Genomic DNA, 24,048 nt, shown 5'->3' with positions numbered 1-24,048 from the left:
AGGTTTATTCAGCTCATTTCCTTTGATTGCAGGACTCGTAAACAGAATTACATGATGAACTTCTCAAGGCAACATATGCTCAGGCATTACTACAGCAGAAGGCGAAGGTCCCTCAGACGAAACATTTAAGTAATTACAATACATCTCTGACCTGCTTCATTATTCCAATAAACAAAGTACTGTTTTTAATAAGGGGCCAATATCAGATATAGGAAAGTAATGAAATAAATTAGTCTACAAGATACATCTTTTACACACTGTGAATTGATGAATGAAGTGGCTTATATTCTGAAATGTATTGTCTTTTGCTCATTTTTGTGGTTGTGTGTTATGTGGTATGTTGCAATGTCAGTTACTGTGGCAGTATTATAAATAAATGTAAAAGTACAATTTAATTTGCAATATATTTGTTGTTATAGTCTCGTGGCACAATGACACAAACAATATTGAATGGTGCTCATCACATATGAATCTGTGTAAGTTGAATATGTTTAATATAAGAGGATCTTAAAGTGGAAACTAAAACAAAGAGAAAGTAGAATTCAAACTGAGCCAGTTAAAAGTAAATTGATAATAGGAGTTTCACACCATGTACAAATGTGGAATGCACTGTTCCAGATGGCTATAAATGCAGAATTAGTGTTCTAAAACAGTTATTTACGTGAGAGTTTTAGGCATATAAAGAATTATAAAAAAGGCTTTAGATAGATCTGCCACAGTTAACAAATTGTAAATCAAATGATGAGATGACTGTCTGTATAATCTTAAATAGCAAACAATGGTTTTCTTTGCATTCTATTATCAATAAATGTAACAAACGAAAAAATAATTCCTATGTTCAAAGAACTTCAGAGTTTGGGAAGTTATTAAAACATGTTGATTTTTTTGTGAAACAAAGTAGTTTGCCTATTAAAGCCTTCAACACCATAGAAATAACAGTGTGTTGCAGTTTAAATGTGTATATCCTAGTTGGACATTAATATTGGTTTTCATGTAAATCTTTAATCTAGCTTTGTGTCCTCTGGCAGTAATTTAATGGTGATGATGCTTATTCAGTATGACAAATTGTTGTTAATTTTTAACTTGTTTCTACTGATTGAAAGCTGGGTCATGTTTGTAACTTCTGAGTGAACTAGTGTTGTGGTGACCTAGCATAGCTATAACTGCAATGTAACATGATCTAAAATTAGGTAGAGTAACTTAATATATCACAATGTTATTTACTGAGATAGTCCAAAGTTACTTTCAATAAACCAACTATCACTGATACCACTTATTGCTTTGTGGTTATCTTTTTGAAGTTAGGTTTTAACTACTTTACAATAGTAACCATACTTCAAAAGCACTTTTCGGTTGTAAAGGTCTTTGACACATACTGAGGATGCAAAATATGTTATTGGAATTAAAGTTCTTTGCATTTTTACACTTTATTCATGTATTTTTTGTAAGCAATTTATAGAAACCTGACTCTTTAGGATAGCTCATGTCAGAAAGAGTCATTGAATTTTATCGCTCACATTTTCCATCTTATTGAGTATAATTACACTATTTCTTTACCACCTTGATTTTGATATGTTGCCTAATTACTCAAAGCAATGTGCTGTGGATACCAAACCAAAGAACTTTAAATAAATGGTGGGCCAATGTTTTTTTAAAGATATTACTTGCATTGTTAATATTTATGGAGGGAGGAATTGAAATTACTGATCTTTAGTTAGCTGTCAAACATATTGCTAAGTTCTCAAACAATTTATTGTGTTCACTGAAATAAAAATGGAAAATATTGGAAATGAGCAGCAGTTCAGACAAAGTAAAGAGTAAGAAACGAGTTAGTGGTTCAAGTAAACTCTCTCCATCCACACCTTAAGCTGGTATTATGCAGCTTAATACCAAGCTGCTTAATTTATTATTTCCAGCAACTTTATGTTTATATTTCAGATAGACCACTCGCCTAAAATGTAACCTTGATAATATTCCAACTCCTTCAAGTTACCTTTTCAATCTAAGGATAATATATAAATGGGAATCTGCCTTAATACAGTGAGAGGATACATACAGCTGTAAATTATTGTGGATCTTGAAATGTGACAATTTAATGCCCCAAACTCATAGACTAACAGCCCACTGTAAATTACTCTCATTGTAGATGGTTGCTAGTATAATTGATCGGCATGTGAGAGAGAATAACTGACAGGAAAGTTGGTGGAAGGAGTGTAATTGATGGCATTGTACTAACAGCAGGTAAATAATGGACCAAAGTGTCTGTTGAGTCATTAAAACATAAGTAAACTTTAAAATGAAAACTGATTTGGGGTTTGCTACAGTGAATCAATGTTAAAATACAACTAGATTTAATTTTTGCAGGGTTTCCACTGATTGCCAACAAATCTTTGGCAAAAGTAATGCAGTAATCTGAGAAGATGCTATAAATAGCTATCATGTACCACATGACCAGAGATTCCACTAAATATTTTCCAATGTGGATGCAGAAGATCAGGAGTCTCTATGTGAAAGTTCTACTCCATTATGTTTAAACAAAAGTACCACAGCAAGAGTGTTTTAGTTCAAAAATTGTGCTGAGGGTTTTGAACACTTCAAGCTGAAGAACGCTGTCATTTTATACAGTGTTCATTTACTCTCCAGTGCCACAATCCACAATTACAATGCATCAATACGGACGATTTGCATATCCCAAAACCACACAAGTAAAAGACTTACTAATTATATTTATTGGATGCACTAAAATCATTTGAAAGATCTACATAGAAAATATTAAAATATGAACCAATCCACTCCCTTTCCAGATACAACAATTTATTGTGTATTTCCATATTATTTTATTGTACATTTTCAGAAAAAGAAGGATCGCCATGGCACTTGGAGCAAGTTATTTCATTGATCTGTGAGTGTAACCAAACTAACCAAAAGATTTGTTTGAAAATTAGACAAAATCTTTCAATCTTCTTTCCATGCCTTCTGTTCTTACTCATCTACTAGTTCAGAACCAGTGATTTCACCTGCCACAGTGGGCCTAGATTCTTCCACCATGATCGCGGGTACTTCTGAGCTTTGAGGTCCAGCAGGAAGCGGAGTTGGTTCAACAGAAGTTTTGATTGTAAATTCAGACACTGTGGACTCCTCGGGCTGCAGCTCCTTCAAGTAATCAGTTTCATTCCAGAAGACTTCCTAGAGACATGATGGGAAGTAGCTATGAGTATGGGAAGTAACTATCGGTGTAATTAGTAATCACATCTTCAAAGCTTATTTCTCTGTTGCTTTACTGACTGTACATTGTTATCAAGAAATGATCCATACGAAAGAGAAGCAGCCTTATAATATGATAGGCATTTACTGAGTTATTTGATAATGCTAGTTTATTTCTCTAATTACTGGATTATAAGTGGCATTGCTTATGATCAGGCAGACGATATGACAGGTGCATATTATCAAATGCATGAAGCATTGTTCCACTGCAGCTGTATGTGAATAGACCTGCTTTTTAAATCCAGACCTCTAATTGGTAAAATAGAAGATCTGAACTGAAGATTGATTAATGTTAATGAGGAAAGTGTGAAAATTAGAACATGTTCGTAAATTTTCACTTCCAGGTCGGAGGAAACTGGCATAAACTGCTATTTTTAATCAAACTTTATACTTTAAATAAATCTTCTGCTATTTCTGTGAAGGACTGGCCTTGATTTTAAAAATAGACACAACACATGCAGCACATAAATACAATGAAACGTTATGCAAATGTGTCTTTAATGGAAAAATAACAGATATACGGATGTAAATATGATCTGTTAGCATCATTTGCTGAACAGTTTGTCATCTCCCCCTGCAAAATTCATTATGCTCAGAAGAAAAACCCTAATATCAGTGACATTTTTACAAATAGTAAGAGGATTTTCTTGCCAAGATATAGGATAGCTATTAGTTTTGGATGAGAAATTAAGAAATTAAATTAACATACGGGTCATACTAATTTTATTTATTGGCTTTGCTAAATATATTTTACAAGATTTACATAGAAAATATTAAAATCTTGATCTATTTTTCCCCTTTCAATATGTGTTTTCCCAAAAGTAATTTTACTTCATTGTACATTATCAGAAATTCAGAAAACTAAGGCCAATTAACATACCATAGGGAAAATGTGAGAAGCTTTAATGAGGAAGTAATAGGAGGCTACAGGAAAAAAATAATAATTGGGCAAAGTCAACAGAGCTAAAAAATGAGTGAAATAGACCAGTAAGAAACGACTATGACTGCCATACAAATATAGGTGTACGCAAAATCTGCCAGATAATTTGTACTTTGGACAGTAAAACAGTGCTACAATTTTACTGCAGTCAGTTGTCAATTAGAGGAGATTAAATAAATAAATTGGGTCGCAGCAGATGTGAACATGTGTATTACCCTGCAATAATAGCCTCGACCAAAGCCATAAAACTTCAGTCATTTTAAAAGAATGCAAATTGTTCCTCCCAAATTTCTGCCACATCAGTTTGACAAAAATGCCAGAGCATAAAGCAAACCCTTCATCATGGCATTCCCACCCCACAGAAGATGTATTACGATTGGCAATTATGATTGCAAAACTGTATTACGTTAGGATCAGAGCACAACCATACCTGTTTCTTTCTGGCTGCATATTTTAGCGATGCATATAATTCTATAGAAAAGTGTCAAAGTGCAAGTGTTTGTGATTAGGGTATCTTTTCTGGCTGGTCTTAATGATGTCCATTATCTCATCAAAGGCTATTGATGGAGGTTTCACAGGATTTTGAGTGAAACTTTGTTTAACCTAATGATATTCATTTGGACTATAGCCTTTGGTCATAGATTACTCACTTAAAACAGAGATTGAGCAATGTTTTCCCCACATTGGCTCATAAGTCTTTAAAACTCTCTTCCTTAAAGGGCGGTAGAAGCATTATCTTTGAATATTTTAAGGTAGAGGTAGATTGATAGGTGATAAGCAAGGTTAAAAATTTACTACGGGTAGACAAAATGCTGAGTTGACCTTGCAATCGGTCAAAAAAGGCACTCTCTATGAAGCTCTGTTATGGCAAGAAATTAACAGAGGACAGAGGAAATGATTTCAAGGATGTTCCCAAAGCATCTTTGAAAGAAATCCCTTACTAATGACTGCTCAAAATGGAGAATTCTGGATTGTTCTGAGGACTTCTTTCCCCATCAGTGGATGCAGGCAGAAGCCCAACGTAAATGACAGATCACCCCCTCCATCAAGCACTCCCCACCCCAACCCTTCTCCATTATACAATCTACCATTTGCATACTGGCTTCATCAACCACCTCAGAAGTCATAGAACTGGAATGGCAGCAACATACTGGATGTGCAACATCACAGCCATGTGTTATAACACCCAAGCATTTATACATCAACTGGCTCCTGACATTAGCAAACATCGATCCTGAAGACATGAGGAAAGAATCCTCTGTTGCCCATTTTGTTACCTTTCTTTTTCAACCCTGAGGAATTATCTGAGAAGGTAAGAAAAACCAGGAGAACGAGAAGGTGATTCACAAAACATACATTAAGAAGGATTATTAAATAATGATAAACAGAGATTGCCAATATTTTCCTCTAATCAGGGATTATAATGTACCTGTACTGCTAAAGCACTCCAACTGATAGATACGCTGTTGATTTTTACTTGCATAAACAGACTGGGATCAAATAGTAAATTGTCTAGATTTGTAAGATTCTCGTCATCTTAAACTAAATGAAACTCTCAAACTAAATACACAGAAAGTTTAATTAATCACCCCTTACCGTGTAATTGAGTATATAGACTTTCCAATCTATCGTCACGTTGCACGTTAACTTGTGGTAGACTAGTTTTCCAAAGATGCCATAGGTCTGCATGGTGAAACAGACAGCAGAACCCTATGCAGAATAAATATGTCAGATCAAATCTGGTAAAGTCTTGAAGAGACTTATTATTGGATGTAAACAAGCTTTCATCAAAGTAGTGATCTACATTTTCTGATATAAAATGCAGTAATAAGTAATAAAGCTTCAACGCCAGCAACTTACTGCTGTTGCAGGGATCTTTGGACCACACATGTCTGGTACAGTCTCATTATTGTTAGGACAGGTTGTTTCAATAAGCTCGAAATTCAGAGTAATGTTCTCCCCGATGGAGTTCTGTAAACATTAAAGTACAGGAGAGAAAAATGTTAGAAATATCGTAGAGCTGTATTATCACCTGCAAGCCACATCATATTGTTAAAGATGTTAATGTTTAATTGAAACGTTGCCTATTTCCTTCGCTCCAAAGATGCTGCTGCACCCGCTGAGTTTCTCCAGCATTTTTGTGTACCTTCGATTTTCCAGCATCTGCAGTTCCTTCTTAAACACTTAATGTTTAATTGTATTTATTTAATGCCCTACTTGAAGGTTGCACTTTGTGAATCAAGCTTACAGGATAGGTTATAGCTTTTAAGATACAAAGTGCTGGAGTAAATCAATGGGTCAGACGACATCTCTGGAGAACAGGTCTCTTCTTCAGACTGATTGTAGCAAGGGGAAAGAAAGTTGAAAGAGAGGAGGCGGGACAAAGTCTGGCAAGCGAGGGGGACTTTTTGATTGGAAGATGGTTGGATAAAGGCACGAGATGAAAGGCCAGAGATGAAAGGCAAATGCATGTGATAAAAGAATGTGCATGTACATAATATGCATTTATTTAGGTGCATCTAAAGAATCTATTCTAAAACAGAAATGCTGAAAACACTCTGCAGATAAGGCAGCATCTGTGGAAACGGAAACAGTCAACATTTCAGGTTAAATCATTAACTCTGAAAACAGTATGTCAGTATCATCCCTTGCCTGCTGACTGTTCATACATTTTCTATTTTTATTCCAGATTTGCAGCAGTTGTAATATTTAAAATTTTAATTTACTATTAACTTTTCCTTGGCAAGTGTTTTCTTATATTAACTTAACTTTCTAGAGTAAAATGATGATTTGTAATGCATATTTGCCAATTTAACTATTATAACATTTTAAGTTCTTTAGGAGCAAGATGAAACTTATTAATGTATCATGACACGTTAGCAAAATATTGGCCAGATCATGCTTAACTTGACAACTGTCTCCCATTTCCAACCCCCCATGTAATTGCTATGGTGGCACTAATCCTTCAGGTCCATGGTCCTGGAGGCCTCTACTACAGAGCCTTTACACCAGGTGAAATCGCCCAGTCTGCTGAGCAGGCAACAGAACACAGTCCCCATTTCCGGACTCCATGATGGGGTTTCTACCTTTGCCTCGATGAAATATACGTTTCATTGTTCTTAAATAACTTTGATAGAAACTATTAAATAAATCATAATTTATTTTAAAATTGTTTAAAAATAAGTAAACCCTAGTAATTGCGGACCTCTTTATAACGGATTTCGGTTATAGCAGATGGAGCATCCCCACAGTAATTAGACACCCGCCTCTTTAAGAACATAGGTTGCCAGTTACACTGTGGAGGCCATTGAACTTGACAAGCAATTGCTTCTATCACAATTAACTCTATTAAACAACCTAAGAAACAATCTTTAGTATTTGTAGCCAGCAGTAACAAAAATACATTTTTGTTAAAATGAAATTTGTATGCTCAGCAGGTTAGTGTCTTTGGAAGGAGAAAACACGTTAACATTTAAGGTTGAAGAAGGAACTGGAGATGCTGGAAAATCGAAGGTAGACAAAAATACTGGAGAAACTCAGCGGGTGAAGCAGTATCGATGGAGCGAAGGAAATAAGCGACGTTTCGGGTCGAGACCTTACTTCAGACTGATGTGGGGTTGGGGGGGGGGGAGGAAGAAGAATGGAAGAGGTGGAGACAGTGGGCTGTGGGAGAGCCATTCCACCTCCTATAGTACCTTATAATGAGGGATTCTTGTAATTCACAATAAAATCATAATAAATTTAGTTAAAATATATTGAAGTATTACAAATGAAAAAATAGACATAAGGTGAAACAAAACTCAAAACTTCAACTGAATTTATCTTTTTAATAGTTACAATCTTCCATAAGAAAAAATAATGATGTATTAATTATAACAATTAGCAAGGAATATTTACAATCAATAAGTAAGGAATTGTAAGGATGAAGTTAAAGTGCAGGTTACTAAAGTCTCCAGAAGAAATAGGACAGAAAGTTTAAGAAGGGATAAGAGTCTAAGGTCAGACAAATTGGGGATTAATATGAAAAGAGCGATGCTGAGTATTGAATTAAAATGTTATATTTGAATGTATGCAGCATGTGGAACAACGTGGATGAGCTTCTAGTGCAGTTAGTAAATGGTAGGTACAACGTAGTGGACATCACAGAGACGTGGCTGAACGAGGATCTGAGCTGGGAATGGAATATCCATGGTTATACATCCTATTGAAAAGACAGGCAGGTGGGCAAAGGGGTGGGGTAGTTCTGCTGGTAAAGAATAAAATTCAGTCCTCAGCAAAGGATGACATAGGATCAGAAGACATAGAATCCTTGAGGATAAAGCTAAGAAATTGTAAGGTTAATAAGACCCTGATGGGAGTTATACGCAGGACTCCGAATAGTAGCCAGGATGTAGGATAGAAATTACATCAGGAAATACAATTGGCATGTGAGAATGGAAATGCTACAATGATCATAGGAGATTACAACATGCAGGTAGATTGGGAAAATCAGGTTTGTACTGGATCCCAAGAGAAGAAATTTGTAGAGTGCCGATGAGATGGCTTCTTTGAGCAGTTTGTACTCGAGCCTACTAGGGAAACGGCAATTTTGGATTTGGTGTTGTGTAACAAACCAAATTTGATGAGGAAGCTTAAGGTAAAGTGACTCCTAGGAGGCTAGTGGATTGCGACTGTAATATGATAAAATTCAACCTGCAGTACAATAGGGAGAAGATGAAATCAGATGTGTCTGTATTACTGTTGAGTAAAGGTAACTACAGAGACATGAGGGAGGAGCTGGCTAGAGTTGATTAGAAATGGACCCTGGCAGGAATGATGGTGGAGCAGCAGTGGCAGGAGTTTCTGGCAGTAATTTGGAAGATGCAGGATCTTTTCATCCCAAAGAGAAAGACATATTCTAAGGGGAGAATGAGTCAACCGTGGCTAACAAGGGAAGTCAAAGACAGTATAAAACTAAAAGAGAGGGCATATGATATTGCAAAGGTTAGTGGGAGGCTAGTGGATTGGGAAACTTTTAAAAACCAACAGAAGGGCAGGATTCCCAAAAGGTTAATTTGCAAGTTGATTCAGTTATAAGGAAGGCAAATGCAATGTTTAACTCCCTGCGACTTAGAAACATAGACATAGAAACATTAAAAAATAGGTCCAGGAGGAGGCCATTTGGCCCTTCGAGCCAGCACCGCCATTCATTGTGATCATGGCTGATCATCCACAATCAGTAACCCGTGCCTGCCTTCTCCCCATATTCCTTGATTCCGCTAGCCCCTAGAGTTCTATCTAACTCTCTTTTAAATTCATCCAGTGAATTTGCCTTCTGTGGCAGAGATTTCCACAAATTCACAACTCTGGGTGAAAAGGTTTTTTCTCATCTCAGTTTTAAATGGCCTCCCCTTTTTTCTTAGACTGTGGCCCCTGGTTCTGGACTCCCCCAACATTGGGAACATTATTCCTGTATCTAGCTTGTCCAGTCCTTTTATAATTTTATACATTTCTATAAGATGCCCTCTCATCCTTCTAAATTCCAGTGAAAACAAGCCCAATCTTTCCAATCTTTCTTCATATGACAGTCCCGCCATCCCGGGGATTAACCTTGTGAACCTACGGTGCACTGCCTCAATAGCAAGGATGTCCTTCTTCAAATTAGGAGACCAAAACTGCACCTAATACTCCAGATGTGGGCTCACCAGGGCCCTGTACAACTGCAGAAGGACCTCTTTTCTCCTATACTCAAATCCTCTCGTTATGAAGGCCAATGTGATGCTTTCGTTATGATGGCTTTCTTCACTGCCTGCTGTACCTACATGTTTACTTTCAGTGACTGGTGTGCAAGGACACCCAGATCTCGATGCACTTCCTTTTTTCCTAATCTGACACCATTGACATAATAATCTGCCTCTTTGTTCTTGCTGCCAAAGTGAATAACCTCACATTTATCTACATTATACTGCATTATCTCTTTTGTATGCCCATCAACTATCCTGTTCTTCTTTCTGTCACTAATTCTGCCAAAGGGTAATTTATAGAGGCCAAATAACTTACTAATGCATCTTTGAAAAGTAGAATAAACCAGGGGACCCAAGAGCAACGTGAACAGTCATGGGAGAATGCGCAAACTCTGAACTGAGCACTCGAGGCCAGGATCAAAATTGGCTTGCTGGGGCTGTGTCGCAGCAATGCCAACTGCTGCATTACTGTGCCGTCTGCCATTTAAACACCATAAAATATAGAATAGAGTTGTGTTTCAACATTACAAATGTAATTTATTGACCTTGAGATAAATTGCACCACTTTTTAAAAGTTTACTTATGCTATCTCTTCTGGGTTCAATTATTTGCAACTAAGCCAGTGATAAAGTGAATGTCAAGCACACAACCATGTTTTACCTCATGTACTGCCGAGAGAACTCGAGCCAAAACAAATTTGTAAAGCTGCCCACTGTTGTCATTGAATTTAGAAATGGAATGCTCCACAACCTTGTGCACTCTTGGGTCAGTAACCTTCAGAGGTCGTAAGCAATCAATACATGGCACCGAACTAACATCTAGAAAACAAACACTTATTAGGGAATGACAATACAATTTTCTCCAAAAAGTGTGAGTTCCGTACTTGCTTAAACTGAGCACCCTTGGGAAATTGTACATGGATTATAATAATGATGCCCTGCAGAAATGGAATTTTAATGTAATATATGCTTTATTTACACTCTTGTGAGGTGAAACCACAGATTTAATCTACACACCAGAAATTTGAAGGGATCACATTATCCCAGAACAAAAGCCTTGATCAGGCACAGCATCTGTGCCATGTTTAAAGTTATTTATGTCTTCAGCTTTATTGTTGGCTCTACCCTCTTGTATAGTAAAATACTCTGGCAGACTTCATCTGTTGCATGTTTCAGTAGAGAGGCCAAGATAATAATAGTAATAAGTACAATAAAATTCTCCTACACAAGAATAAATGTAAGTTTATTTCTCTGAACTACTCTTGGCTGAATGGCAGAAGGCAAAGAGTTGGAGTAATAAGGGTTTTTTATCTGGTTGGCTGCCAGTAACTGGTGGTGGTCCACAGCAGTCAGTGTTGGGGCCGCTACTCTTCATGTTGTTGATCAATGATTTGGATGAGAGAATTGAAGGCATTGTGGCCAGGTTTGTGGATGATACAAAGATAGGTGGAGGGAAGGTAGTGTAGAGAAAGCAAGAACTCTGCAGAAGGACTTGGACTGTTTGGGGAAATGGGCCAAAAAGTGGCAGGTGGAATGCAGGTAGCAAAGTGTGCAGACATGCATTTTGACAGTAGGAAAAAAGCCATAGACTATTTTCTAAATGGGGAGAGGATTCAGAAATGGAGGTGCGAAGGGACTTGGGAGTATGTTTACATACTGTGATTTACAAAATCTTTCACCATATTGCCTACAGGTATCAAGCTTATGCTGTATCAAATAATAAATGTATTATATACATTGGGAAATAGGATTTCCGTTGGCCAATTCTTATTTGAGTGTACTTTCAATAAATTAATACATGGTCAAGGCAAAGCTTTGAATAAGCTTATGGGCAAAGAACACTGACTATGAAAAGATACAAAGGGTGACTGGGTTCAGACTGATAACCTGATTTACCACCTGCTTAAGTGCCTGTGGTAAACACTCCAACATGCATGGACAGGGTTCAACTGTAGGTTAACTACTGCTGTTAAACAAGTCAAGTCAGAGTTTATTGTCATGTGTCCCAGATAGGACAATGACATTCTTGCTTGCTGCAGCACAACAGAATATTGTAGGCATAAATACAGAACAGATCAGTGTGTCTATATACCATAAGTATATAGACATAACATTATATACACATAAATAAACTGATAAAGTGCAATAGGCTGTTATAGTTCAGAGTTTGTTTGAAGTTGTGTTTAATAGTCTGATGGCTGTGGGGAAGAAGCTGTTCCTCAACCTGTATGTTGCAGATTTCAGGCTCCTGTACCTGCTACCTAATGGCAGTGGAGAGATGAGTGTGTGGCCAAGATTGTGTGGGTCCTTGATGATGTTGGCAGCCTTTTTGGGGCAGCGACAGCGTTAGATCCCCTCGATGGTAGGGGGATCAGAGCCGTTGATGGCCTGGGCAATGTTTACAACTTTTTGCAGCCTTTTCCGCTCCTGGACGCTCAAGTTGCCGAACCAAGCCACAATGCAACCGGTCAGCATGCTCTCTACTGTGCGCCTGTAGAAGTTCGAGGGAGTCCTCCTTGACATACCGACTCTCCGTAATCTTCTCAGGAAGTAGAGGCGCTGATGTGCTTTCTTTATAATTGCATCAGTGTGCTGGGACCAGGAGAGATCTTTGGAAATATGCACGCCCAGGAATTTGAAGTTCTTGACCCTTTCCACCATCGACCCGTTGATATAAACGGGATTGTGGGTCCCTATCCTACCCCTTCCAAAGTCCACAATCAGTTCCTTGGTTTTGCTGGTGTTGAGAGCCAGGTTATTGTGCTGGCACCATTTGGTCAATCGGTCGATCTCACTTCTATACTCTGACTCGTCCCCATCAGTGATACATCCTACAACAGTGGTGTCGTCGGCGAACTTGATGATGGAGTTCGATGATTCAATGATTCAGAAACTATGATTCTGATGAAGCAATACAGCATCTCAAGAATAATAAAAGTAAACATTTAAACGAATCAGCCCTAGGCTATGTCCTCTGGGATGATATGTTTTTATTAAAATGAATGAAAATCAATGGGTCATAAATTAATTTTTTAATACTTTTGAATATTGTTCAGTGGTGATTTGCGCCTAGTTTTTATCTCTGTGAGGAGATTTTAAGGCTCTGTAAAAAAGGTCACCATGATAATTAAAACATAGCATTTTGAAAGAGTTTAGCAGGTAATGCAACCTTTGTGGAGCAAGAATCAGAATTAATCTTTCAGGTCAATTACCTTTCCTTTGAAGATTAATAAAGGGTTTTAAAAATAACATAAATGAACAAAATAACTGAATATGTATATTTTCAAAGAGCATGGACTTCATGGAAATTTGATCAAGAATGAACATAAAAAAAAGGTTTAAATTGTGTTTAAGAGAAACTATTATTTCAACTGTAATAGAGGAAAAACTGATCTACAGGGTCCCTCACCGTGTCCCTCACCATCTTCCAGTCCCGCCCCAAGACCCATCTCTTCACCTCTGCCTATCCTTAGCCCCACGTCCCCCTCCCTTTTCATCTGTGCTTGAATTGCCTCATATTGTGTTTTGAATTGAATTATTTCTTTAATTTGTGTACTAGTCATGTCTCTACTATTTATTTCATTCCGCTTACATGTTTTTCCTCTACTTGCTAAATTTTTGTAAGGTGTCCTTGAGACTCTTGAAAGGCGCCCATAAATAAAATTTATTATTATTATTATTACAGGTTAGATTTCAATATGTAAGCCAATCAGAGGCAGTGTGACTTACATTTTACATGTTTTCTCTTAATCCCTATGACTATGCAAATAAAATATTTCTGAGGGATTATGGTTATGCTGTTCTATTTTTAGATACATGTGTTTCTGAAAGACTGAGGGAGGAGGGAGAAATGATGGATGACCTTTCTATTTTCTATTCATTCACCATGTATACATTTTCAAAGTTTTAAACAAAAGAATTTCTTCACCGTTGAACATTACCTTCATCCATAATCAGTTGGATCAGCTGGCATTTGGGAATTCCTCTTATCTGACCTGTTGTATCACCAATTGGAAACAAAACTACTGCACGGCAATCTCCGATTATCTTGATTTTTACAAAAGGCATAGAAATTACAATTCAGCCTGATGGTATCATGATTCTGTGCATAAACAACTCAATAACAATTCAGGCACCTTCTTGCAAAGCAAATGCATATAGGGCACATTGGAAATCTATCAACGCCAGGTGTGAAAGTTTTTTCTAAAGGTTAGTAAATCCTTTGCACAGATTCTTGTTGTTATTACTGCAATGGAGACTACTTGCCTGGAGACTGATCTGTGGTCGAAGGAGACTGCAAATTATGGATATCAAACAGATTAGCTGAGATGAAGATAGGATGGAGTTTGGGATCAACAAAGGATGTGAAAATTAATAAAGATGGAGCTCAAATGAGAGTTAAAGAATCTAGAATTCACACAATGATTCTTCGGTGATCAACTGCATTGTCCATGTTTTATTTCTTTGGCCTGCATGCTGTGATAGGTAGAAGTGAATGTTCTTAATTCTCTGTTGCTTATAATGTTATTTGAAGAATCATTCAACATTCAGATACTTCTGTTTACATTGTGCTCTTTTTTTAATCACCAAATGACAATTGTTTCTAATATGATTTTCCTTTTATCTTGAATAAAAATTGGACGTTAATTACGCATGAACTTACTGCTTCATCGATTGCTTTAAGTGGACAGTCTGACCAGTGCTTTTTTTTGTTTTCTCCACATTCTGTTTCCCAAATTCGGAAGTGCACCCAGTATATCTCTCCCATCACCACCTGACAAAGAAAACAATACTAGTTCTTTGTGATAATCTCTTGTTCTTTTCATCCCTGGTGAAATTAAAAGCAAGTGGATTTGCACAGGTCACCCTTGCGTAACTGGTGATTTTCCAGTCATTGAACTCAAAATATGCGAGGTTACATCATCTTTGCCTTGCAGCCACGGAAAGAGAAGTGACATAAAAGATGTCTGGTTGTTTCACTGTCTTTTTTTAATTTGTAGACTCAGTTATTCTAATGCTTTGCTAGACAATACGCAAATATTAATTGAAACTTTGCAGCCCATTACCTAACTGTGGACAAGTTATTTGCAACCATCATCCTGTGCTTAAACTACACTGTCTACACTATTTTAAAATTATCATCTTCATTTTCATAACCACATGTGCCTTTATTCTTTCTCTCTCTCTGAGCCGCATACTTCACAATCCTCTAAAGATATTATTGTGTTGATTACGTAATGTTGGATTATCCAGTACCTCTTTTATTGCATACAAAATCTTGTTAAGTGCAAATGTCCTTTTCTTTTTATTTTCATAATTGAAGATTTTCAATGCCAATTCCACTGATGCTTTCACCATGGGATTGTCAAGGCTTGCAGAAACTGGACAATCTTCACAAGGAATAGCAATGGTCTCCACTAGCAAAATAAAAGAGAAAAATGATTAATGAGCAAAGGCAAGTTGAAGGATTGTTTCAAAGAGATCTGGAAATAAAGCTTCAACGAATAATGGAAGTTAAAAGACTATGGCGCCTCAGAAGATGGCTTACTCACTGCAAGGCACTTTCCTTCTGACCTCTTTATGTCTGTTTCTAATTAAGCTTCTGGTCAATGGCAATCCCAGGATGGTCATGATAGAGGACTTGATGATTAGAATGGCATTTGAATGTTGCCTTGCACTTTTACAAAGCAAATGCAATTACCACTTATCATCCCATGCCTGAAGATTGTCTGGGTCTTCATATCTTTGCATGTTTGTGTGGACTGTTTCAATTGAAGGAGCTCTGTTCAAGTAACCGAGCCATCTGTAATCATCGCCCATCATCCCCACCATAATTTTTTTCTTCTTCTGATTTCCTAGTCCAGTACTTGTGGTAAAAGCTAAACTGGGCATAGGTGAGTGGCATATTGGAGATAGTACTATTGGAGAAGCCATATTCCATTAGTTGGCTGATTGTTCATTGGTTCACCTGGCCAACACCAGATAAATCTGATGTTTCTATGCAGATGAAAGACATTTGGAAAATACATCAATATCCCCTTATAAATATTGCCATTAGAAGAGAGGGACAGCAGAACACAAGAAACATACCAAATAGAAGCTCCTTGAGCTGGTGCTGCCATTCAATAACCTCATAACCAATCCTGTATCTTCTTCTGCTTCCCTCCCAACCACAATCTCCCTTGAGTCTCTTGGTGTCAAAAAATCTATTACTTTCAGCCATGTGTATATTCATTGACTAAGCATGCACAGGATGGTAAGATGGCAAAATGGAATACTGTCAGTTGTAGAATTTCATTCCAGTAAATGCCAAAGAATTCTGAACTTTTCCCAGCATAGTAATTGATGGTATTACCAAAGCAGATCTATTTTTAAAATGTAATATACACAACGCCGTTACTCACCCACTTTTTTGATGGGCATTCGTAGATCACACATAGGTGTCTTGGGCACTTTAATGTTGAACCCAAATTGAAAAAAGATTTCTGCTTTGCACACACCCTCAACCTGGGGCAAATGAAACACACATCCAATATGATTCAGTTTCATCTTTTCCCTATTGTATTGCTTTCAAATTATTACATTTAAAATGCATAATCCTAATTGATCGGGTGTGTTTGTATGTATGCATCTGTAAGGGTAGACAAATGCAAAAAACTGCTGGAGACACTCAATAGACCAGGCAATGTCAGTGAAAGGAAATGGACAATTGACCTTTTGGGTTGGGACACCTCTTCAGATTGATGGAGTAGAAAGAGGTGAGGAGAAGAGGTGGGGCAAGAGCTAGTGTTATATGGATCCAAAGTGAGGACGGGTTGACAAACTATCCACATCTACTCCAAACCCAAACCCAATTGTCCATTTTGGACAAATATTGAATGGCGGTGCAGGCTCGAAGGGCCGAATGGCTTACTCCTGCACCTATTTTCTATGTTTCTATGTTTCAATAAATTATTTATTGTAAGGCAGGAACGTTTGGTCATAAACAAAGACACAAAGTGCTGGAGTAACTGAGCATGTTGGGTTGCATCTCTGGGGAATACAGATAGGTGTTTTGATCAAGGACCCTTCTTCAGAGTGATTGTTGTGGAGGTGTGGAGAAAGCTGGAAGAGAGTTGGTTGCAGGACAAAGTCTGGCAAGTGAAAGGTGGATAGCGGTGGGGGGGTTCATTGGCAGGTCATTGGACAAAGGCCACAGAGAAAAAGACAAAAAGTAGGAGATAAGGACAGAAGCACAAATTTTGAAGCCAAAGAAAGGAATATAGGCAGAAGGGATCAGGGGAGGGGAGGGGAAAGGGAGAAATTATGTAACACCTCCAACTTTGTGGATGACACAAAGCTGGATGGCAGGGTGAGCTGCGAGGCAGATGCTATGAGGCTGCAGGGTGACTTGGATAGGTTGGGTGAGTGGGCAGATGCAGTACAAAGTGAAGTGAAGTAAATGAAGAAAGCAAATGGCATGTTAGCCTTCATAGCGAGAGGATTTGAGATAAGGAACAAGGAGGTCTTACTGCAGTTGTACAGGACCCTGGTTAGACCACACCTGGAGTATTGTGTGCAATTTTTGTCTCCTAATTTGAGGAAGGACATTCTTGCTATTGAGGGAGTGCAGCGTAGGTTCACCAGGTTAATTCCTGGGATGGCGGGACAGACATATGATGAAAGAATGGATCGACTGAGCTTATATTCACTGGAATTTCGAAGGATGAGAAGGAATCTTATAGAAACATATAAAGTTCTTAAGGGATCGGACAGGTTAGGTGCAGGAAAAATGTTCCCGATCTTGGGGTAGTCCAGAACCAGTGTAAGAATAAAGGGTAGGCCATTTAGGACTGAGATGAGAAAAAAACCTTTTCACCCAGAGAGTTGTGAATCTGTGGAATTCTCTGCCACAGAAGGCAGTGGAGGCCAATTCACTGGATGTTTTCAAGAGTGAGTTAGATATACTGTAGCTCTTAGGACTAATGGCATCAAGGGATGTGGGGAGAAAGCAGGAACGGGGTACTGATTATGGTTGATCAGCCATGATCATATTGAATGGCGGTGCTGGCTCGAAGGGCCGTGGCCTACTCCTGCACCTATTTTCTATTTTTCTATGTAAATGGGTATGCATCCAGGTTGGGCATGCTGGTGAAAGAAAAAAGGTGGAGGGAGGGGGGGAGAGGGGCGCGAGTTCTGGCGAGTTTGTCCTCGACTCATACTCGCAGCATAGTCGACACAGGGTCGTAGGAGGTCTTTGTAACTCTCCTTCATGCTCGAGAGTAGTCCCCGTGTACTCGAGGCCTCAGCTAGGTCGCGGCGCATTTTTCAACATGTTGAAAAATGCCCGCAAGTAAAAAAAGATCGCCATGGAAAAAATTAATACTTTTTTTACTCGTAGATTTAGTCATAGTAGGTCGTAGTAGGTTGGCATGTTAGTCGTAGGTAATCGAGGGCAGTCGAAGGTAGTCGTAGATAGTCTTCATCATAGTCGAAGGGAGGTCGAGGGAGGTCGTCTTCAGTCTCCACTATTCGATGCCCAATTTTCCCGAATTTAGTCGTAGCTAGTCGAAGCCAGTCTTCAACATAGTCGAAGGAGGTCTTCTACATAGTCGAAGGAGGTCTTCAACATGACATTTTTTCAAACTCTCAATGGACAGCCCCTTGACAGTGGAGGATGCCAAAGGACAGAAATGACAGTATGGGAATTGGAAGGGGAGTCCAAATGTTTAGCAACCAGGAAAATAATATTTAAAACTACAAATCTCAAACAATACCATTCACAAATGTTGTTCTAGCTGCATGAGGAACTTGTTTAATATGTTTATATTGGATAATAAATTTTATATGCAAAGCATTATTTCTTTAAACGTGCTTTATCGGCAGGAATAATGAATGTAAAGATACTTACAGCATCACCGTCAGATTTAAAACGGCATGTTCTCAGTTCCACTTGTTCTTGACAAACACTTTCCTTAATATCAAATATCACAGTGTATGCTTTCACCCCTGGAGAAGTGATCTGTTAAGATGCATACAACACAGGAAAATATTGTTCTCTCTCCGTCACTTATATTAAACTATGTGAAGCCTGTAACGTAAACATAACTTCTCCTTTCAGTAATACATGTATTTTCCACCATTAGTGGTGAAGATATTAAAGACTTCAAACTTTCTGTAAAATCAATTATACGGATTCATTAATGCTTTCATATTTTCCACTATTATTAAAGGATGTAGAAGATATTAAAGACGTTATGCTTTCTTTGACATCAATTAGTCAGGTTCATTAATGCTTACATATTTTCTACCGTTACTAAAGGGTGAAGAAGATATTAAAGACTTTAAGCTTTCTTTGACTTTATTCTTACAGTGCAGCAGACATTGTACTTTTGCACTGGCATGTACAACTGTTTACCAATAAAACCAGTTCTCCATACAAAACCAAAATGTACAATGCAATATTACAGCATTGGCTTGAACTTGCCCAAGCAAGAGCATTAAGAATAGAAAACTGAATTTCCATTGAAGTGAAACATTTTCATAAAGCATAAATTTGAGTCTCATTTTACTTCAGTTATTCTCTTTCTTTATCCCATGTTTTAATTTTCTTTGAACTCTTTTTTCATATTGCAACATTTCAGCTGAAAGAGAAAGTTCAGTAGGCAATCTGATTTGCAATCCTTGCCACTATCTTGTCCACTGCATGGAGCTTTCCTGTTGTTAAGGAAAAAATAAGGTCTGCCTGAATTAACTCCCTTCCCTTTTCCTTAATCCCCTGCCCTTCTGCAGTTACTGGAACAAGGTGAGCATGGAAATTTCAACATATTGAAGTTACTTCAATCTCAACCCAATATGCCATTAGCAAGTAAAGAAAGCTTTTTCATTCATAAATACAAATTTGGTTCTGATTACATATTTGTTTGGGATTTCCTCATGAGGTTATAGCTGATGTAGGGTTCGTGAGGGCCAAAAGAGAGATGGTAAGAAAAGATTTATAATTTCTGATGATGCCTTCTCACATAGAGGATGGTGCGTATACAGTACACTATTGTTTTTTGTCTATTGTAACAAGTTGCCAGAGGAAGTGGTAGAGGTGGGTGCAATTTTAACATTTAAAAGACAATTGGACAGGTACAAGATAGGAGAGGTTTGCAGGGATATGGGCCAGATGGGAATAGTTCAGTTAGACAACTAGGTCGGCATGGATAAGTTGAACCAAAGGGCCAGGTTCAGTGCCATGTAGCTTTATGATTCTACGACTCCATGTCTTGTAGGCCAGGAGAGGCATGACAGTTTTTTTAACCTACAAAGAAACATTGAAGCTATGTTTGATTTCCTACCCACACCTCTGACATGCCAAGCCCATCCGATCTCGTAACCTCATAGGAGGAAACATTCACCTTGATCTGCAGGATTAGGTTCTGAGCCCCCCAAAATTATTAACTGGACACCTTTATTCTACCATTAATGTCTGTTGATAAAAAAACATGAGGCTTGCCTTTCTTATGTTGCTCACAATGTCACATTCCTGACCATGTTCTGTGTAGTACTGCATCCTTCAGCGTAAGATACAACTATAAACCCATATATTTGGAGAATGGAGGAGGCGCTGTCCTGAACGGCTGCCTGTCCTGCAGCTGTCCGTTTTTTTTCACTTCTTTTTTATTATTTTTAGTACGTTAAAAGTGTGTAGTCAGGGGGTCTAATCTTTTTATGTGTGGGGGGTTGTGGGGGGAAACTGCTTTTCAAGTCCCTACCTGGTCGGAGGGGTTGCCTTCCTCCGAGCAGCGTCTTCGACCTGTCCTCGCGGCCTACCAGCGGGTCCTGGAGCGACGTTTCCCTGAGGGGACCTGGCCAGAACCTCGGCTTTGGCGGCGGCGCAGCGCTGGAGCGCTGTTGCGGAGCGGGCGATGCCTTTCTTGGGTCGCCGCGCAGGAACTCCAGTATGCTGGGACCGCCGATGAAAATATTGTGGAGCCGCGGTTCTGTGGAGCGGCCAGCTGCGGCGCTGAACTTTACATCCCGGAGCCTGGGATCTCTCGCCGAGATCGCCAGTGTGTGGAGCTCCGTCCGGCGCGGTCTGTTGCCTTGGAAGCTGCGGTCTCCGGTGGGAAGGCGGCCGTTCCTGGCACCCCAAGCCGCTGGGGGTTCTCCCCGACGCCGGAGCACCATCACCCGGCGAGAACATCGGGCACCGTGGCGGCGACTGTGGAGGCCTCAATAGGCCCGACTCTGGGTGGACAAGAGGATGGGGACTGCACTTTGTGCCTTTTGTTTTTGTGTTTTTGTTTTTGTGTTTTGGTGTTGAACTTCTTGAATGCTATGTTGTATTTTTATTAGTGTGCTGCAAGGACATCTGAATTTCTCCTGAATAAGGGGATTAATAAAGTAAAATCTAAAAAAAATCTAAAATCTATATTAAAAACACCTTCCATTGCACTGCTGTAGAATGAATTGTTCTGGTTCTGCCTTCCAGTTTGGGTGTATTTGAATTTGTGGGTAAAATAATAAAAATGACGGAAGAGCCATTGTGTCAGCAGGAACACGTGACTTTTTTTAATGCGAAGAGTAGTGCAGCTAACCCGACATTTTGTTCCTGGTGGCTCACCTATTATTTCAGTCCATTAACCCATTGGGTTGCTATGCCAGGGAAATGGAGTGGTCAAATGATCCAAAAACTACACTAACTTAATTGATCTCAGTTGGAATAATCATGGCAATCCTATGAAATTTGCATGTACAGTTTAACATTGCTCCAATTCTCCACAAGGAAGAAAGCACATTTTGCAACTGCCTGTTTTTTTTCATTATCGGTATGTTGCCAAGATTGGCATTTATTGCAATGACAATAAAGTATCATTGAATCCCTAGTATCCCAGGCTTTTGATACAATTTATTGTTTACCACATCATTTCAGAATGCAAACCATGTACATGCCTAAATCAAATCACAATGAGGATATTGCAACTTTCAACGGTTTCATGGTTATAGAAACATAGAAACATAGAAATTAGGTGCAGGAGTAGGCCAATATAGTTATTATTGTAGTTTTTCTGTATAGAATGAATTCATCTTTTCAAGATGCCACCATGTGATTTGAATCTCAGATCTCTAGATTATTAGTCCAAGGCACTGGGTAACCGGTGCTGTAAAATTACTAAGTAAACATGGTTCTAGCAAAATGAGGGATGTTATTTGTCTAAGGAACAATGTTATCACAATTTTATTCTTCAGTAGGAAAATCTAATTCAAATCTAATCTGTGTATTAAAAAGTCTATTGCAATTTCTCAAAAACTAAGTTTTACAATCTCATAAATGCTGTCCATGACAACATCAGTTGTCATTGTATATTTATACCATTATTACAACGCATCAATGCTGTAGCACGTCCCATATAGGGACTTGGTTTTGAAAGTTAAGTACACATATATCTCTTTGCTTAGTCGTAAATTTTTGGAGATCTCTGATTCTACGTGTGGTGGAGGCCAGATCATTTAATATAGTTAAGGTTGAGATAAATAAATATTTCAAAGATTGAGGAATTGAGGGTTTTGGGGAAATGGCACAATAGCTGAAGCCAGCATGGATCAGCCCGTCATTTGAATGGAGGGCAGGCTTGAGGGGCCTCGTGGCCTGCTCCCAATCCACTTTTCAAGTGTTCTGAAGTTAAATGTAACTTAAAAATGACAGGTAATTCATATTCATATTACAATAGTAAACTCACAAAAAATCAGATATATTCAGTTACCTGTCATATTACAGTTACTTATTGTTGGAAACTAGCTTTTTTATTTTTAGTTAGGCTGATTTGTGAACTTTGTTAACCATATAGGATGTGTCTCATATCTATAATTTCAATCCAATCCAGTGAACTGAATCTAAGACATTCGTCGTTTTTTTCTACTTCAAATTGATGCTAATTTAATGCAGTAAATATATAATCTGGATACAATATATAAATAACAAAATAAATAATTTAGATTTGGCTATGCCCAACACAATAATCTATTCTAATTAGGTACTCCATGTTAAATTATTGTTTAATGTAATTCAAAAATATGTTTTATGGTAATCATTAATTCTATGAGTAATGGTTAGTTATACAGATTAATTGTTAAGTACATGTGGAAGCATAGTTACATAAATAATTATTACCCACCTTATACTTCGCACTTTTTAGTTGCTGCTGCTTGAAGAGGTAAGGATTGGCAGACTTTCTGTTGTAAGCATTCACAGCATAATCTACAGCCAGGTTTGCCTCCCTATCAGAAACTGGAACCTGGATAAATATTTCTGCCGACTTAATGGTAACACTGGTTAAAAGCAGGAGACTGAAACAAAGTAGAACATACACTAAAACTCCACAAGCCATGCTCAGAGCTGAAGTCTTTTTTTTGTAGAAATGGATTATAAAATTAATAAAACCAAGTTTCAATTTACAACCATTTGCTCTGGAAAAAATCTCAACCTGAATTTTCTGTGGGACTTTCGCACATGACTTGCCTAATGCACTCAGAGCTTTGTTGAAATAGTTTGTTTATTACTAAGTAAACTAACATCCTGATATTAGGTCAAGAAGAGTATATATTCTCTGTTTACTTGGACAATACCAGAAGATCTTCCTGATGGGTCAAAGCCCAAAACATATATACGGAGATGACTTTGAAAATATTGGTCTAAGATTAACACAGTAACGTTCAAATCTCTTTTGCTGAACTTACCTGTTTTTCCCCAAACAAATATTGGGGCTGTCATCAGTTTAAAAAATGATTTGTATTTAAGCTCACAACTACTTTTAGTTCATCACTTCAGTTACACATTTAATTCAGACAAATATATACATTGATAAAAAATGTATAAAGAGAAAGCTTGCATCTTGGGATACTTGAAAATATCTAGGCATCTGCCCAGAACACTCAATCAAAGGTAGAACATTTTCAGCCTTATTTTGCGGGATGGAGCTGAGATAGGCTGTATTTCCCTTTTGTTCAAGAGTTTTTATTTGTCATATAAATATAAGATTTGATAGGATAAGAACTGGAGCAATGGAATTGTTACATGCTGCAGCTTTAAACATACATTAGATGCAACAACACATATAAATATACAATACACTATCAGTTATTCTAAGTAAACTAG

General features: G+C 38.0%; 2 protein-coding genes across 4 annotated transcripts in view; one reads left to right on the top strand and one right to left on the bottom strand.

Moving 5' to 3' along the window:
• reln (reelin) overlaps positions 1–1,423 on the top strand; it is a 258,697-nt gene extending 257,274 nt beyond the window's left edge. For all 3 annotated transcript variants that reach the window (XM_033039883.1, XM_033039884.1, XM_033039885.1), the window contains one exon: positions 33–1,423. In XM_033039883.1, the coding sequence (XP_032895774.1) occupies positions 33–129 (97 nt within the window). In that variant the 3' untranslated portion in view covers positions 130–1,423. The remainder of the gene's footprint in view (positions 1–32) is intronic.
• A 1,374-nt stretch (positions 1,424–2,797) lies between these two features.
• On the bottom strand, positions 2,798–23,467 carry LOC116985241 (kininogen-1-like). Its single transcript, XM_033039886.1, has 10 exons — positions 23,069–23,467; positions 18,817–18,927; positions 16,331–16,433; positions 15,183–15,343; positions 14,590–14,700; positions 13,868–13,973; positions 10,588–10,745; positions 6,065–6,175; positions 5,801–5,914; positions 2,798–3,186 (listed from the first exon to the last, which is right to left on the bottom strand). Exons 1-10 carry the CDS (start codon positions 23,279–23,281, stop codon positions 2,983–2,985), a joined length of 1,392 nt encoding a protein of 463 aa, XP_032895777.1. The 5' UTR covers positions 23,282–23,467; the 3' UTR covers positions 2,798–2,982.
• Between the last annotated feature and the right edge of the window lie 581 nt (positions 23,468–24,048).

Source organism: Amblyraja radiata, chromosome 21 (genome assembly GCF_010909765.2).
Source record: "Amblyraja radiata isolate CabotCenter1 chromosome 21, sAmbRad1.1.pri, whole genome shotgun sequence".
Lineage (NCBI taxonomy): Eukaryota > Metazoa > Chordata > Chondrichthyes > Rajiformes > Rajidae > Amblyraja > Amblyraja radiata.
The sequence above is the reverse complement of the archived record's forward strand: the minus strand, read 5'-3'. Positions and strand labels throughout refer to the sequence as shown.

What these genes read in the sequence shown, in the direction of transcription:
- LOC116985241 (XM_033039886.1), bottom strand. Translation starts at nt 23,281, where the DNA reads ATGGCTTGTGGAGTTTTAGTGTATGTTCTACTTTGTTTCAGTCTCCTG. An exon ending in AATGCCCATCAAAAAAGTGG is followed by an intron (nt 15,344 to 16,330) that starts GTGAGTAACGGC and finishes TTATTTTGCTAG; the next exon opens with TGGAGACCATTGCTATTCCT. An exon ending in TTTTGTATGCAATAAAAGAG is followed by an intron (nt 14,701 to 15,182) that starts GTACTGGATAAT and finishes TTTCTTTGTCAG; the next exon opens with GTGGTGATGGGAGAGATATA.